The sequence below is a fragment of the Monoraphidium neglectum genome (assembly GCF_000611645.1).
Source record: "Monoraphidium neglectum strain SAG 48.87 unplaced genomic scaffold scaffold00988, whole genome shotgun sequence".
NCBI classification, from domain to species: domain Eukaryota; kingdom Viridiplantae; phylum Chlorophyta; class Chlorophyceae; order Sphaeropleales; family Selenastraceae; genus Monoraphidium; species Monoraphidium neglectum.
This window is the reverse complement of record NW_014012640.1, coordinates 1-12,325: the sequence shown is the minus strand read 5'-3', so window position 1 is coordinate 12,325 and position 12,325 is coordinate 1. Positions and strand designations below refer to the sequence as shown.

General features: G+C 64.0%; 4 protein-coding genes across 4 annotated transcripts in view; 2 read left to right on the top strand and 2 right to left on the bottom strand.

Moving 5' to 3' along the window:
- Nucleotides 1–1,703, bottom strand: part of MNEG_6204 (O-sialoglycoprotein endopeptidase) — a gene marked incomplete at both ends in the record, with an annotated part of 2,545 nt that extends 842 nt beyond the window's left edge. Inside the window, 4 exons of the mRNA XM_014045324.1 lie at nucleotides 744–833; nucleotides 1,119–1,175; nucleotides 1,352–1,428; nucleotides 1,652–1,703. Coding sequence (XP_013900778.1) covers nucleotides 744–833; nucleotides 1,119–1,175; nucleotides 1,352–1,428; nucleotides 1,652–1,703 — 276 coding nt within the window. The remainder of the gene's footprint in view (nucleotides 1–743; nucleotides 834–1,118; nucleotides 1,176–1,351; nucleotides 1,429–1,651) is intronic.
- A 2,163-nt stretch (nucleotides 1,704–3,866) lies between these two features.
- On the top strand, nucleotides 3,867–5,535 carry MNEG_6203 (hypothetical protein; the record flags this gene model as incomplete). The annotated part of the gene is made up of 2 exons (XM_014045323.1): nucleotides 3,867–4,757; nucleotides 5,116–5,535. 2 exons carry the CDS (start codon nucleotides 3,867–3,869, stop codon nucleotides 5,533–5,535), a joined length of 1,311 nt encoding a protein of 436 aa, XP_013900777.1.
- Nucleotides 5,536–6,594: 1,059 nt separating this feature from the next.
- On the top strand, nucleotides 6,595–9,047 carry MNEG_6202 (glutamine synthetase; the record flags this gene model as incomplete). The annotated part of the gene is made up of 3 exons (XM_014045322.1): nucleotides 6,595–6,612; nucleotides 6,868–7,092; nucleotides 7,332–9,047. 3 exons carry the CDS (start codon nucleotides 6,595–6,597, stop codon nucleotides 9,045–9,047), a joined length of 1,959 nt encoding a protein of 652 aa, XP_013900776.1.
- Nucleotides 9,048–12,103: 3,056 nt separating this feature from the next.
- Nucleotides 12,104–12,316, bottom strand: MNEG_6201 (hypothetical protein; the record flags this gene model as incomplete). Its single annotated transcript, XM_014045321.1, has 1 exon — nucleotides 12,104–12,316. A coding segment is annotated over one exon (213 nt), but the record flags the coding sequence as incomplete, so codon positions are not given.
- Between the last annotated feature and the right edge of the window lie 9 nt (nucleotides 12,317–12,325).

Here is a 12,325-nt window from a genome sequence, read left to right as displayed (position 1 = left end):
GGGGTGGGGGCGGGACCGCTACAGATTGGAATGGGCAACGGGGTGGGGGTACCGAGGCCGGGGTAACACGGCGCTGCACATCAGGGCCGCTGGCAGAAATGGGACCCATTGTCCTCTAGCCCTCAATGCCTCTCGGCCACTCATTGGCCACACAGCTGCTGCGCTCTCAACTGGCCCGTTGGCCGCCTTCACCACCGGCTCTCGAGCCGCCTGGCACACCTGCAGCGAGAAACAGAGGTCTGCGGCGGTGGCCTCCCCACTGGCCAGCAGCCGTGACACCTCTGCCTCAGCAAACGTAAGCAGACCTGTGTGCAGGTGTGGTGGGGCGGTTCCGCCTTGATTCAGATCGGCGGTCATCTTGCGATGCAAACAAGCACCGGGCAGCGTCAACTGTATGGCGGTGGATGAACCATCCCGGTACGAGAGAATCCTGAGGCCGGCAGATGGTCACACCCTGCTGCATACGCGGCCGTCCCCAGCGGTCGCAGCGCCACCCACCACTGAACGACACATCCATCCCCTTCACCACATAGGGCAAGTCCACCAACTTGGTTCCCTTTCGTAGTGATTGATAAGCAGGTCGGGGTGAAGCCACCGGGCACGAGTTTGTGCATCACCAGGAAGTAGAACGATGTTTGAGCGAGGGGAGACGCGCACCACCACAATGAAGGCCAAGGGACGCCCATCCAACGCTCCACACGGGATGCCGCCGCTCCCCACCTGCAACCTCACCCCCAGGGTACCTGCTTTGCAAGCTGTTCGATGTTGTAGCCGGGGCTGGGGTCGTTGGACAGCCCGAGCAGCCGCGCAAAGCGGTCCAGGCAGTTCCCCACCTGTGATGGGGGAGGTGAGGCGGCGCAGCTTCTGATGGCATCGCGCGTCCCGCAGCAGGGGCGCGGCAGAGAGAGCAAAGCACCACTGGTGACGTGACGGCAGGACTCCGCCGGTCCTCCCATCCCAGCACCCCGTGACCACGAGTCAAGTCCCAACCCAGGCTTTGCCTCCAACCATGCACAGCAGCTTAGAACCACTCCTGACCCAGGGTGATGCACTGGCCAGCCGGCTAGCGACTCCCCAAACCTCTGGTCTGCACAACCGGCCGCGAGCAGGCGTCTCACCGCCATGTCTATGGTCTCCCCAAATATCCTGTAGCGCTGATGTGAGTAAGCTATCACCTGGCAGGGTGTTGGCAATTGAGGAGAGGTGGCGGGGGCGTGAATGGGCACGGAGAGGTGAACTGCGTTCAGGGTAGGCATCAGGAAAAAGAGGTGTAGCAGCTCTCTTGCCCCCCACTTGATCCCCTGGAACCCACAACGCAACGCTAGGCAGCGGGTCCCCATCCAGCCCCCACCTGTGTGTTGCCGCCGCTAACATAGAGCACCACCGGGTCGACAGCCCCCGTGACGGCGCGGCCCATCTCAATGTGGCCTGAGACAGGGCCATGCACAGGGGTGTTGGGGGGCTCGTTCGAATATGAGGGGGTGTGCATGCGGCATCTGGTGCAGCGTGGCAAGCGCAGCCATCTGCAAACAAGGCATGCAAGCAACGAGGCGAAATCGCTCAAGAGGGGTGTCAAGCATGGCCATGGCAGAGCTGCGTGGGTCGCGGCCTTGTCACACCCCAGGCTGCAAGGGGGGCCAGGTGTGCTCACCCACGCAGTGGTTGACACCCACGAGCGGCACCCCCCAAAGGAGCGACAGCATACGTGCCGCCACAGCGCACGCCACCAGGGGCCCGCCCATCCCCGGGCCCTGACAGAACCAGGCAGGGCACCATTGGGAGTAGCGGGTTGGAGGAGAGCCCAGGTGCGAGGTGTGTCGGGGCCTCATGCGCGTGTGCCGCCCACAGTGCCCCTTGCCATGCCCCTGACCGCGGCCTGCGCCACCCAATTACTAGCGCCCTCCTATGTTCGCAGTCTGTCCACCAATCACCACAATAATTCCCCCTCTGCGCTTCACCGCCCCGCCCTGCGCTCCCAGCAGTGCTTCCTGCCCGCCCCGCGACTTGGCTGACAAGGCATTTGTCCGGCTGCCCGTACCAACCTTGGTATAAGCTATGACATCCACCTCTTGCTGCGAGATGCCCGCCTCCTTCAAAGCCTGCTCCACCAGGGGCAACACCCACTCCTAGGCACGCGGACGTTGGGTTGGTTTGCAAAGCAGCAAGATGGTGAAAGCTTCAATGCAGGCTGTCAGGAAGGTGGACTCAGCAAGGCCCCACGGCGGTTGTAACGAGACACCTCCGGCTCCCCGTGCCGTCGACTAGATCACGCAGCGGCGGAGACACGTGCTGCTGCAATGAGATCAGCATCAGGATCGACTGCTGCTGTCACGACCAAGCGTGCTGCGACACGGGGCTCATCTGCACGACCAGCGCCCGGCAGGAGCGGATGGAGTCTGCTGTAGAATGCTGCTGACCTGGTGGTGAAGAGCCGTCTCGCGGGGCAGGAATCCCGTGCCAGGGGGCGTGATGTACCTGTGCGGTGGTGTGTGGCGGAGGAGAGGGGGCCGAGACGGCAGGGGCTTCGCTTTTGTGATTCTACGCCTGCAGTTGCGCGAGCGCCACCCACGCACATCCCTGCCATGATTCATGTCGATCGCTTGAATCTGCATTTGCACACGCAGCCCAGGCTGCATCAGCTGAGCACATGCAGCTGTGCCGTCATTGGCCATGCTTGCAGCACTGCAGTTGAGCAGCAGCATCACCGGCTCAGCTACCCGTGCAGTCGCCGCTTGGGCGTCTGCGCTCACGTATGGCGAGGGTTCGACAGGATTGTCGCGTCATCTAACACTACTCCGACACCGCATTTATTAGCGGAGCCTTCGATCCCCAACGCCACAAGCCGCCCATCCTTCATCCTCCTGTGTGATCTACCGCGCTGTTTCTATATAGGCGTAGAGAGACGCTGCAACAAGAGGAGTTGGTTTTTGCTATCTATGGTATTTCGCTTGCATCCTTCTTATAGGTGTCACCGGACAGCGGCCGCGAGTGACTCTGACTTGCTGCTGCTGCTCAATCCAGCCAACTTCATCAGCGTCACACGGCCTACTGCACTGCAGAGCAGTGAGCTTTGCAGATTTTTGAACACGCTTGGTGTTCTAACACCGTACTCTTGCAGAGCATTGGGGACTGGTTTTCTTGGATTATGGGGGCTTGGAATGACGCTCAGGTGGCAAGATGGCTCACAAACGAAACATACGGCGCTCAAGGTAAATCTCCGCTCGTTACATCTTTCAGTTAGAAGACGGGCCTTGTCATAACACAGGCCACATCACACTGCAGTGTGGACTCTTTTGCTCGCCTGCACCAAGGTGATGCCCGGCTGGCATAGGAACTCGTCCCCTGCAACAACTCAGTGCCATAGTGCTGCTGGTTTGTAGAATTTTGGATTGTTGCAACACTTATGTGGTAATAATGTGTTTTGTGCTGACCAGCAGCAGTGGCAGCGACATGATGCGCCGCCATGAGTCAATAACACAAGAGGGGGTGGGCTTCGGAAGCACAGCAAAGTTTGCGCGCACTACGTGCTTGCTGAGCACCCTGGCGCGGCCTACCATAGCACCATTGTGACTGGTCGAGTCGATCATGTTTCACGCAAACCCAACAAGTTGCCGTTTGGTTTCTGCAAAGTTTGGCGGCGTTCACATGCCCTGCGTGCGCGGCCCGGACAAAGTGCCTGTGGCTGTGTCATTTTTCATGTTCTGTGTTTTTGCTTGGAGGAGCGATAATCTCCATGCAGCACACTTTCTTGGCAAGCTATATCATAAACGTGAAATTTTCACCTCAGTTGTTGTCCTGATCGCGTTCCTGATCGCGCAGGAGATTGAAGCCGATCTCAAATTGGCGCGATTTCCGGGCTAAGATCTATGGCGGAGGCGGCGTTCCTCACCACGCCAGACTCTGGTGCTGCGAGCGTTCTGGCTCGCCTGGCTGCGAAGGAGGAGGCGCGCCGGGCGGAGCGCGCGCAGCGGCAGCAGGAGTCGGCGGCGCTGTCTGATCCCCGGGAGGACGTTGACCACCACTTGTCAGCCTTCAATAAAGAGCACGCAGCTCTCGCCGCACGTGCTACCGCCGCGGCGGCGGCAGCCGCCGAGCTGGCTAGCCCATCACCCCGGCCAGACCTGCAACAGGAACAACAGCAGGGAGATCCGCAGCAGCATCGTGCCGCCCTGCAGCAGGAGCTGGAAGATATCTTGGCCGGTGTTGCTGACCTAGAGCAGTCCACATCGGCAGCATCCTACTACCTTCCCAGCTATGATTTGAAGCAAGCAGCAGCAGCGCTGGGTGACGTCAGGGCAGCCATTGAAACCACGCGCACTGCACTTGCACCGCGCCGCAAGTTTGCATTCAGCCGCCGGCCAGCTGCTGGCACTGCAGCGATCAACACCAGCGTGGCAGAGGCCGCGGTGTCCCCGGTGGATCAGCGACTACCCCTTGACCAGCAGGGTGGGCAGCAGCAGCAGCAGCAGCAGCTGCAGCAGCAGCAGCAGCCGAGTGCCTATGACCTGGACCTCATCGCCTCTGGTCACGGCCTTCGGGGTCTACACGGCGCCATCATTGTGCGCAATGCAGACGACCTGGGCGGCCGCGAGTTTGTGCTGTTTGACCTGGAGGGCTGCGACGTGTTCCTGCTGGGGGAGATGCGGGCGCTGCGCGCAGCGCGCCTGACGCGCTGCCGCGTGTACGCGGGCCTGGTCCGCGGCGCAGCCTTTGTCGACAGCGCTGACGGCTGCACGCTTGCTATTGCGGCACAGCAGGTGAGGTTGCGGCACCGAGGCAGCTGGCATGCAAAAAGTCAGGGTGTTGTTTTGCTGCTGCAACAGCTAAACGCTCTGTAGGCGCCAAGGCGCTGTGGCTTCGGGCTTCGACAACCAGTGCGGCACGTCGTGGCCATTCAGCCTGATTGCGTGGTGTCAGTGGCCTTATGGAAGGCAAGTCAGCCGCCTTGAGCCTCTTGGCCCAGCTGCGCTCAAGCGTGCCCCTCGTCCTCTTGCACCCTCCCGCTACACCGCCACCAATGCTGATCCTGCATCGATTGGCCAACCTGTTGTTAGTGACCCACTAATCAAGCACACTCTCACCATCCGCGGTTCTGCAAACACTTTTGACTGGCAGGTGCGTGTCCACCACACAACCTCATGCGACCTGTACCTGCGCGCCGGCAGCCGCCCCATCATAGAGGCCTGTGCAGGCCTGCGGTTTGCGCCACTCACCGACGCTGACCTGGCGAACCTCAGGCTGCAGGGCGCCCTCACGGCTGCCGCGAGGCTGGGAGAGGGTGACGGCGGCGGTGATGCAGGCCAGGAGCTTTGGCGGGCGGTGGACGACTTTGGTTGGGTCAAGGCCACCCAGTCTCCCAACTGGGCCGTCCTGCCAGAGGGCGAGCGTGCCGCAGCGCCAGTCCCGCCCCCCGCACGTACCTTGGATGAGTGTGCAGCCGACAACGTGCTCATCAGCCCTGCGGCAGCGGCGGCGGTCGCAGCTGCGGTTGTGGCGGGGGGCACGGTTGCAGCGGCAAAAGGGGCACATGAATGACGCCGGCCATTTGCCGAGTCGGTGCAGGCGTTTGCCTGGCGCCATCGCCTCCTGCGTGGCCCACACGTCGCCTCATAAATCAGAGGCGCACCCCTTTGATGTGTGACGCCCAGTGCTGCTGGTGGTGCGTCCCTGCGCCAGGCGCAGGGGCGCAGGGCGGTGAGGCGGCTACACCTGCCTTGACACCATTGCGGAGCCAGGAGGGAAGCTGCGGCTGCCACCCCCGCAATTCAACTGCCAAACACGCATTGCGACCTATGCGTGCATATACACCACAGTTGTTCGCTGTTCGCATGCACCCTCAACATGCCACAAACAAGCTGGCTTTTGACCCGTGCGATTGCATCGCGCGCACACATCGGGGTGCACATGCCATGTGGGCTTTCCACATGGCACCCCCAAGAGCGGCACGGAGGTTGGTCACCGGGCGCCTCCTATGCGGTTGGTTGGATATGGAAGCGCAGCCCGCCCTGGTCATCATTGCACAGCAGCATGCGTCCATCAAGCACATGGTGTCTGAGTTTCCAGGGTAATCATGTATTGTCAGTGACAAGGCGGGAGGGAAGCTAGGGCCGACAACATGGTGCTGGCTGGGTGCATTGATGGCCGAGGCAAGCTTGAATCCAACGGACGAGCCAGCATGTGACTATGTGGTGCTTGCGTTGCCAGTGGTTTCAATATTACGGCGGCACTAGTTCACTCGACCCTCGCTGCTCGCGTGGAGCGCTGCTAACCGGCGACCACGGCAGTGTCAAGGTCAGCTGCCGCAAGTCTTTGTGACGCATGGGCTTTGTGTGTAGACGTTCCCTCCATTTCGTTCGCTCTTCACACAAATTTATGATTCTTCACTTGGAAGCCCTGCACAGCCTCCCACACGGACACAGCTAGGTGGCAAGACTTGAATGGCACGCTAGCCATCTCTGACCCGCAACGGCGGCAAGCTCATTTCGGCCACAGCTTTGGCTGTGACTAAACAGCAAGCTAGACAGCGTCGACCGGGGCCGCGGCATGGAGCCAGACCCCCCGTTCAGCTTTGACAGATGGGGAGCGCCTGTAACCATGCAGATGGGAGAGAAGGTATGCTGGTAGCAGTCAACACTTGTTGCGCCAGGGGGCGCCCAGCACAACAGGGGGACAGCCGGAGGGCACAGCTGGTCGAGGCAGCCTGCAGGGTGTCTCGGCTGTCCTGGCTGCCTGCTTGCACTCCAAGCACATCTGCGACTTAGGGTTGACGCCTGGAGACGTGCTCCACCTGGCCAGGGCTGGGGCTCACCGAGAACCAGTAAAAGTGGACCTGATCTCAAGGCTTCTCCCGTCTCGTCCGGCACGCAGGTACTGGCGGAGTACATCTACATAGTCGATCCTGCCCTGGGCGAGCTCCAGAGCAAGACGGTGGTGCTTGAGGGCGGACGGCCGCAGAGCAGCGATGAGCTGCCGCCGGTGGAGTTGCAGACAGAGTGCGGCGAGCTCTATCTGCAGCCGCGGTCGATCTACTCCGACCCGTTGCGGGGTGGGGAGCACATACTGGTTATCTGCGACGCTCACGTGCCGCCGCAGGTGCGAGCGCTCAGCGTTGCAACGCTGAAAGCGGATGACAAGCGACGGCAAAATCATCGCCGGTCATTCAGCGTTGGGTGCTGCTCGTGCTGCATGCTTCCCATGCCTGTAGAGCATTTGCGTCATCAATGGCACTTGCGGCACTCAGCAGATACAAGGCCCGCTGCCGGCACAGCTGATGCACTCTCCCTCGCCCCTGCTGGCCTTGTGACATACCCCCTCGCGCACGCCTCCCGCAGCTGGGCACTGGCGATCTGCACTCGCGGCCACACGACGCCAACTCACGTGCGGCATGTGCAGAGGTCATGGCAGCTGTGGCGGGGGCATGCCCTGTATTTAGCATGGAGCAGGAGTACACAGTGCTCGACCCATTCACTGGCCTGCCGCCCGGCGTGTTCGCCGCGGGGGTGCCCATCTACGTGCCGGGCGCCGGCGGCGGCGGGGGCAGCTGGCCAGCCGCGAGCCATCACAGTTACGAGAGCGAGTCGCCCTGGGGCAGCCCCTGCGATGGCACGGTGCCGCTGGCGAGCGGCAGCCCTGGCAGCGGTGGGTCGTGCGGCGGCGCGCTCGCCGCGTCACTCTCGGCGCTGCCCGGCGGCGCCGCAGCGGCTGCACGGCTGCTGCTGCAGGCGCACGCACAGCCGCAGCACCCACGTGGCTCGCCGGCCGCGCGGCGTGCGCGGCAGCTGTCTGAGCTGCACATGCGCGCCTGCATCAAGGCCGGCCTGCGCTACGCGGGCTCTGCCTGTGCTGCCTCGTGCTGCGACTGCTGGACCTACCGCATTGGCCCCTGTGCGGGCGGCCTGGAGGCGGGCGACCAGCTCTGCGTGTCACGGTTCCTGCTGCGGCGCCTGGGGGAGGAGCTCTCAGTGGACGTTGGCCTGAAGCCACGCCCTTGCAGCGCGCAGCACGGCAGCACGGCTCCGGGGCTCCACGCCGCCGCCGCCGCCGCCGCGTGTCACGGCGGCCCCGGCGGCTGCAGCACCGAGTTCAGCACCGCCGCGAGCCGCGCCGCGCCCGATGGCATCTGCGAGATGCAGCGCATGATATCGCGCCTCCAGGCTGCCCACCCACGGCACTCGCCGGGCTTTGCCGGCGCGGCCACTGCTGCAAGCGGGTCTGCAGCGTCGTCGTTCTCAGTGGCTGTCGGCGACCGGCGTGCGGCGATCGTAATCCCCACCAGCGCGCTCGTTTCGAGGTCGGGGGCGTTTGTGGACCGTCGCCCGGCCGGGGACTGCGACCCCTACCTTTCCACCGCCCTGCTGGCGGCCGGCGCGCTAGGCCTGCCACTGCCGCCACTTGCCGAAAAGCTGCTCGCCATGCGCCAGCCGCCCTCGGCTCACAGCCGTGCCTCAGCGCTGCTCATGTTCAAGCCGGCGCACGCAGCGCCCACCTGCGGCGCCACTCCCGGCGGTGACAGCCTGCGTGCCGCTGCCGCGCTCAACGCTGCGGCGGCGGCAGCGCGGCAGCAGCCAGCAGCCTTTGGCGCTGCGGCCCAGCCGCTGTCCCTCCAGCATGACCGCTCGGCATCTTTTAGGGGCAGCTTTGGCGGAATCCCCTTTGGTGGCGCCGGGGTCCCTTGCACCGCAGCCTCCCCTGCCATGGTCAGGTGGGCCAGCGGCGGCCCCGCCCCGCGCGTCGAAGACGCCATGGCCTGCTGCGATAACGACGAAGGTGACGTCAGCGGTGCGGACGATGACTTCAGCGAGGAGGGCGAGGCCAGCGAGGAGATGCTAATCTCAGAGATCTGTCGCATCGACCGCCAAGCCGCACGGCGCGGACGACCCGGCAAGCTTGTGCGCTGCGGCGAGAGCGGGGCTGGGTTGGGCGCTGAGGGGGGCGCGCGCTCCGAGGACGACGGCGACGAGGATTTTGACGAGTCCGAGGGCGAGGAGGAGGACAGCGCGTCGTCGCTGGCCGCGGGCGTGCGGCCGTTGGCGCTGCCTGCCGCGTGACGCCGGGCGGAGCCTTCACCCGCCGGGCCGCATTTGCTGGGTTTTGAGGGGCGCGCGTGTCGTGGATGGGGTCAAGGGGGTGCCACCAGCGGCCTGACAGGAGCTGGCCTGCGCCATGAATCCCTTGCCGCATGAAGAATTTCGGCGCCCATGTCGCCTTCATGCGCGGTCCAGCTCACACGTGTTGCTGTGCACCCCCGAGCTTCACGGTTGTGGGCCCCTGCTCTCTCAAGAAAGACGCACGCACTGCCCGCCTGCTGGCGCCTGTCGACGCCAGATGCACATCCGTGTGGCCGCACTGCCGCCTGCACACGTCCGCAACATCAGCACTGCCGCCTGTCGCCATGCCCAGCGTGCATGCCTGGGCCCTTGAAGCTGCCCGCAGAGAACGGTGTGCGCCTAACGCCAGCGATGGCGGGCCGCGTCGGAGGGCTCTGATGAGGCGGGACGGATGTTGACATTCGCCTTTCTGGTAGAACCGCTTGAGACGCTCCGCAGTGCGTCTTTGCAGCAGGCTGCCAATCACGCCTTGCCGCCCTGTCTTGTGGCACGCCTGAGAGGGGACAAGCTTGCCGCGGCTGTACCTGCCGGCCTTGCCACCCAGGGACGCCGGGCTGCGCCCCAGGCGGGGGGCCGAGCTCGTGCTCTGACCGGCGGACACGTTCCTCGCAACACGCGCTGCACAACCATATTTGCCAGGAGAGTAGGGGAGGTGGACGCCCCGCGTCTCCCTCCAGCAGGCGGGTCTGTCCACACTTAGCCCGGCGTGTGCACAGCACTTGCTCCCCATAGCTGAGGAGAGGGCAGGGCGCCAAGGCTGCGGGCACGCGGCTTGCCCGCGCACGGCCCCCCTACTCCCAGCACACACACAATCATTTGCATAGCACACCGCCATAAGACCTGCTGTTGTCCGTCGGCCTCACTGGTTGCGCGTGTTGCGTAAATCCAGTCACAGCACTTGTGTTGACCGCAGCGGCTGGCCCGCCCCTGCTCACATGGTTTGGGTGGTCATTTGCCCTTGGTGATTCTTGAGTTTGCCGGCGTACGCGTCGTCCTGTGCCGCCACTGTTCCGGTCATGCGTGATGGCGCGTTGCCGCAGCCACCTGCGCCCCCACCCCTGCCAGGATGGTGCCAGGGCGACACCCCTCTTTCTCATGTGCGCGTTGTCTGGGGTTGTAGCTCATGCGTGTGCGCACACATCTGGTTTGGTGGTGTTGCTGGGTGTGTGGGTCGGTGGGTGCGGGTTTGTGCGCAATCGTGTGTTTCTTCCGTCGATTCTCATGTCATGGGGTGTCCGCTCAGCCAGGACGTCATGCCGCGCCCTTTGGGACCTTCTTCGTCCCCACCTGCTGCAAAGTCGCCTCGTATGGGGGGCAAACACGCACCCCCCATTGCAGCCGTGATCGCACACTACCCCTGGCCCCACACAGGCAAGCAGCTGGCTTTGGCTGGCAGTTGCTTGCGGCTGTTCGCCTGTGCTGTGCCCCTGCGCGGTGTGGGTGCGCCTTGCCCCCGGAATGCTTACATGAAAAGGCTCTGATTGCGCCTGCCTGCGCATGTTGCTTTTGCGTTGCTTATGCTAGAAATCAATGCCTACGCGGTGCTGCCGCGCGGGCGTATGGACGCCATTTGTGCTTGGCACTTGCTGGCAGGCTGGCGTGTGAGTGAGCGCGAGCGCGCGAGCGCAACTATGAATTTCCAATGCGTTCAACGGCCAAGGCTGCCCCGTGCAGGGTGCTTGAGCCACTTTGCATTAGCCAGCGCGTATGCCGACGCATGCGCAGCTACTAGGGGTGCGGGGTGCACCCCGCCCGCAGCCCCCGGCGCCCTGTTGAAGGCGGGACACGCTGTGCCAGGGCCTTAGGAGCCTGCTGGCCCGGGATCTGCCCACGTTGCCTGCCACGTGACAGGCACGTGCCTCTCAAGGCAGTCGCCTTGGGGTGACCCAGCGCGGCGGTGTGGTCTTGGCGCACCAGGGCCGGATGCGCGCCTGCCATCAGTACAGCGGCGCTGCACCCTGCCCACCACGCCTTGATGCATTTCGCTTGCTTTGATACGAACAAGAGGGTGGCAGGCACGCCCTTGCGTGCGGCGCTTGTGCATATGCTAATGCCGCCCCCAATGCCCGACCCATGGTTGCAGTCACCCACGCACTGGGGGGCGAGGTCCCGCGCATAGCGCGCCACACCCTTCTCAGCCGCGGCCCTATTCGGCTGTGCGCACAAGTGCGGCGAGATGTGCTCGCCTCCGGCAGCAGTCACACGTCGGCCAGCGCGCTGCGTTCCTGCACGTTGATGCGCGGTGCCTGAAATTTTTCAGGGTCACTTGCCTGTTAGTACGCGCCCCCCGCCTGCCTCTGTGCCCTATTCGTACATGGTAAGGGGAGCGGCCATTATCTTTTTGCATGATTGAGCCTGGAATGGTATTGAAAACCACCCACAGCACACGCTAGCTTGCACGCCTGCGCCTGTAACTGAATGTAACGGGATCATTGGCAGCGTGCCTCGCGGTCCAAGGGTCATACAGAAGGGACCAAGGATGCCAGGCTGGGTGGAGCCAGAGCACATGCGCCTGCCTGGCCGTCAGTGCGGTGACGCAGCCGCTGCGCTGTTAAGCCGCTGTGGTGGTTCGTGGTCAGCCGCGCTGTTTGCTCGTGCCAGGCGCAGGCGCCCCACCGACCCACTCGAAACACTACCGCCGCGGGGTTCGACCAGACCGCGGTTGCGGGGCCTGTGGGAGGAGGGGACGGCTCTCCTGGGATAGCCTCACCGAGGTTGTCAATCGGCAGCAGGCGCAACGGTGGGCGCGCCCCCCGCTAAGCTGGAGCACGGCGGTATCGACCTCTCCCCGTCGGACTGCTACCGAGCCGCGGCAGGCACAAACACCTGGGCCTGCAACATCTGTGCCATGGCCGATGGTCTGGTCTGCCGTCGCACGCATGCCTGGCCGCGCACAAATGCACCGTGAGGTTTACACCAGTTGGCAAATACGCTGCGCCCTGTCCGAGGCTGGTGCCTGTCTGAGGCTGGCGCATGGCCGAGCCTTGCGCAGCCTGTCAGTCTGGCTTGGGCCGCGCCGCATTCATCACCGACGCCCCTGGCTGCTGCTGCTGCTGCTCCTGCGAGTGATCCCGGTCATGGTGGTGCCGCTGCCTGGGCTTCTGGCCGCCTCCTGCGCTGCCGCCGCCACCCCGTGGTCCATCTGCCCTGGCAGCCGCGGCCTGCGCTGCGCGGCGCTCCAGGTCAGCCAGGTAGCGCCGCGAGAAGAACTCTGGAGC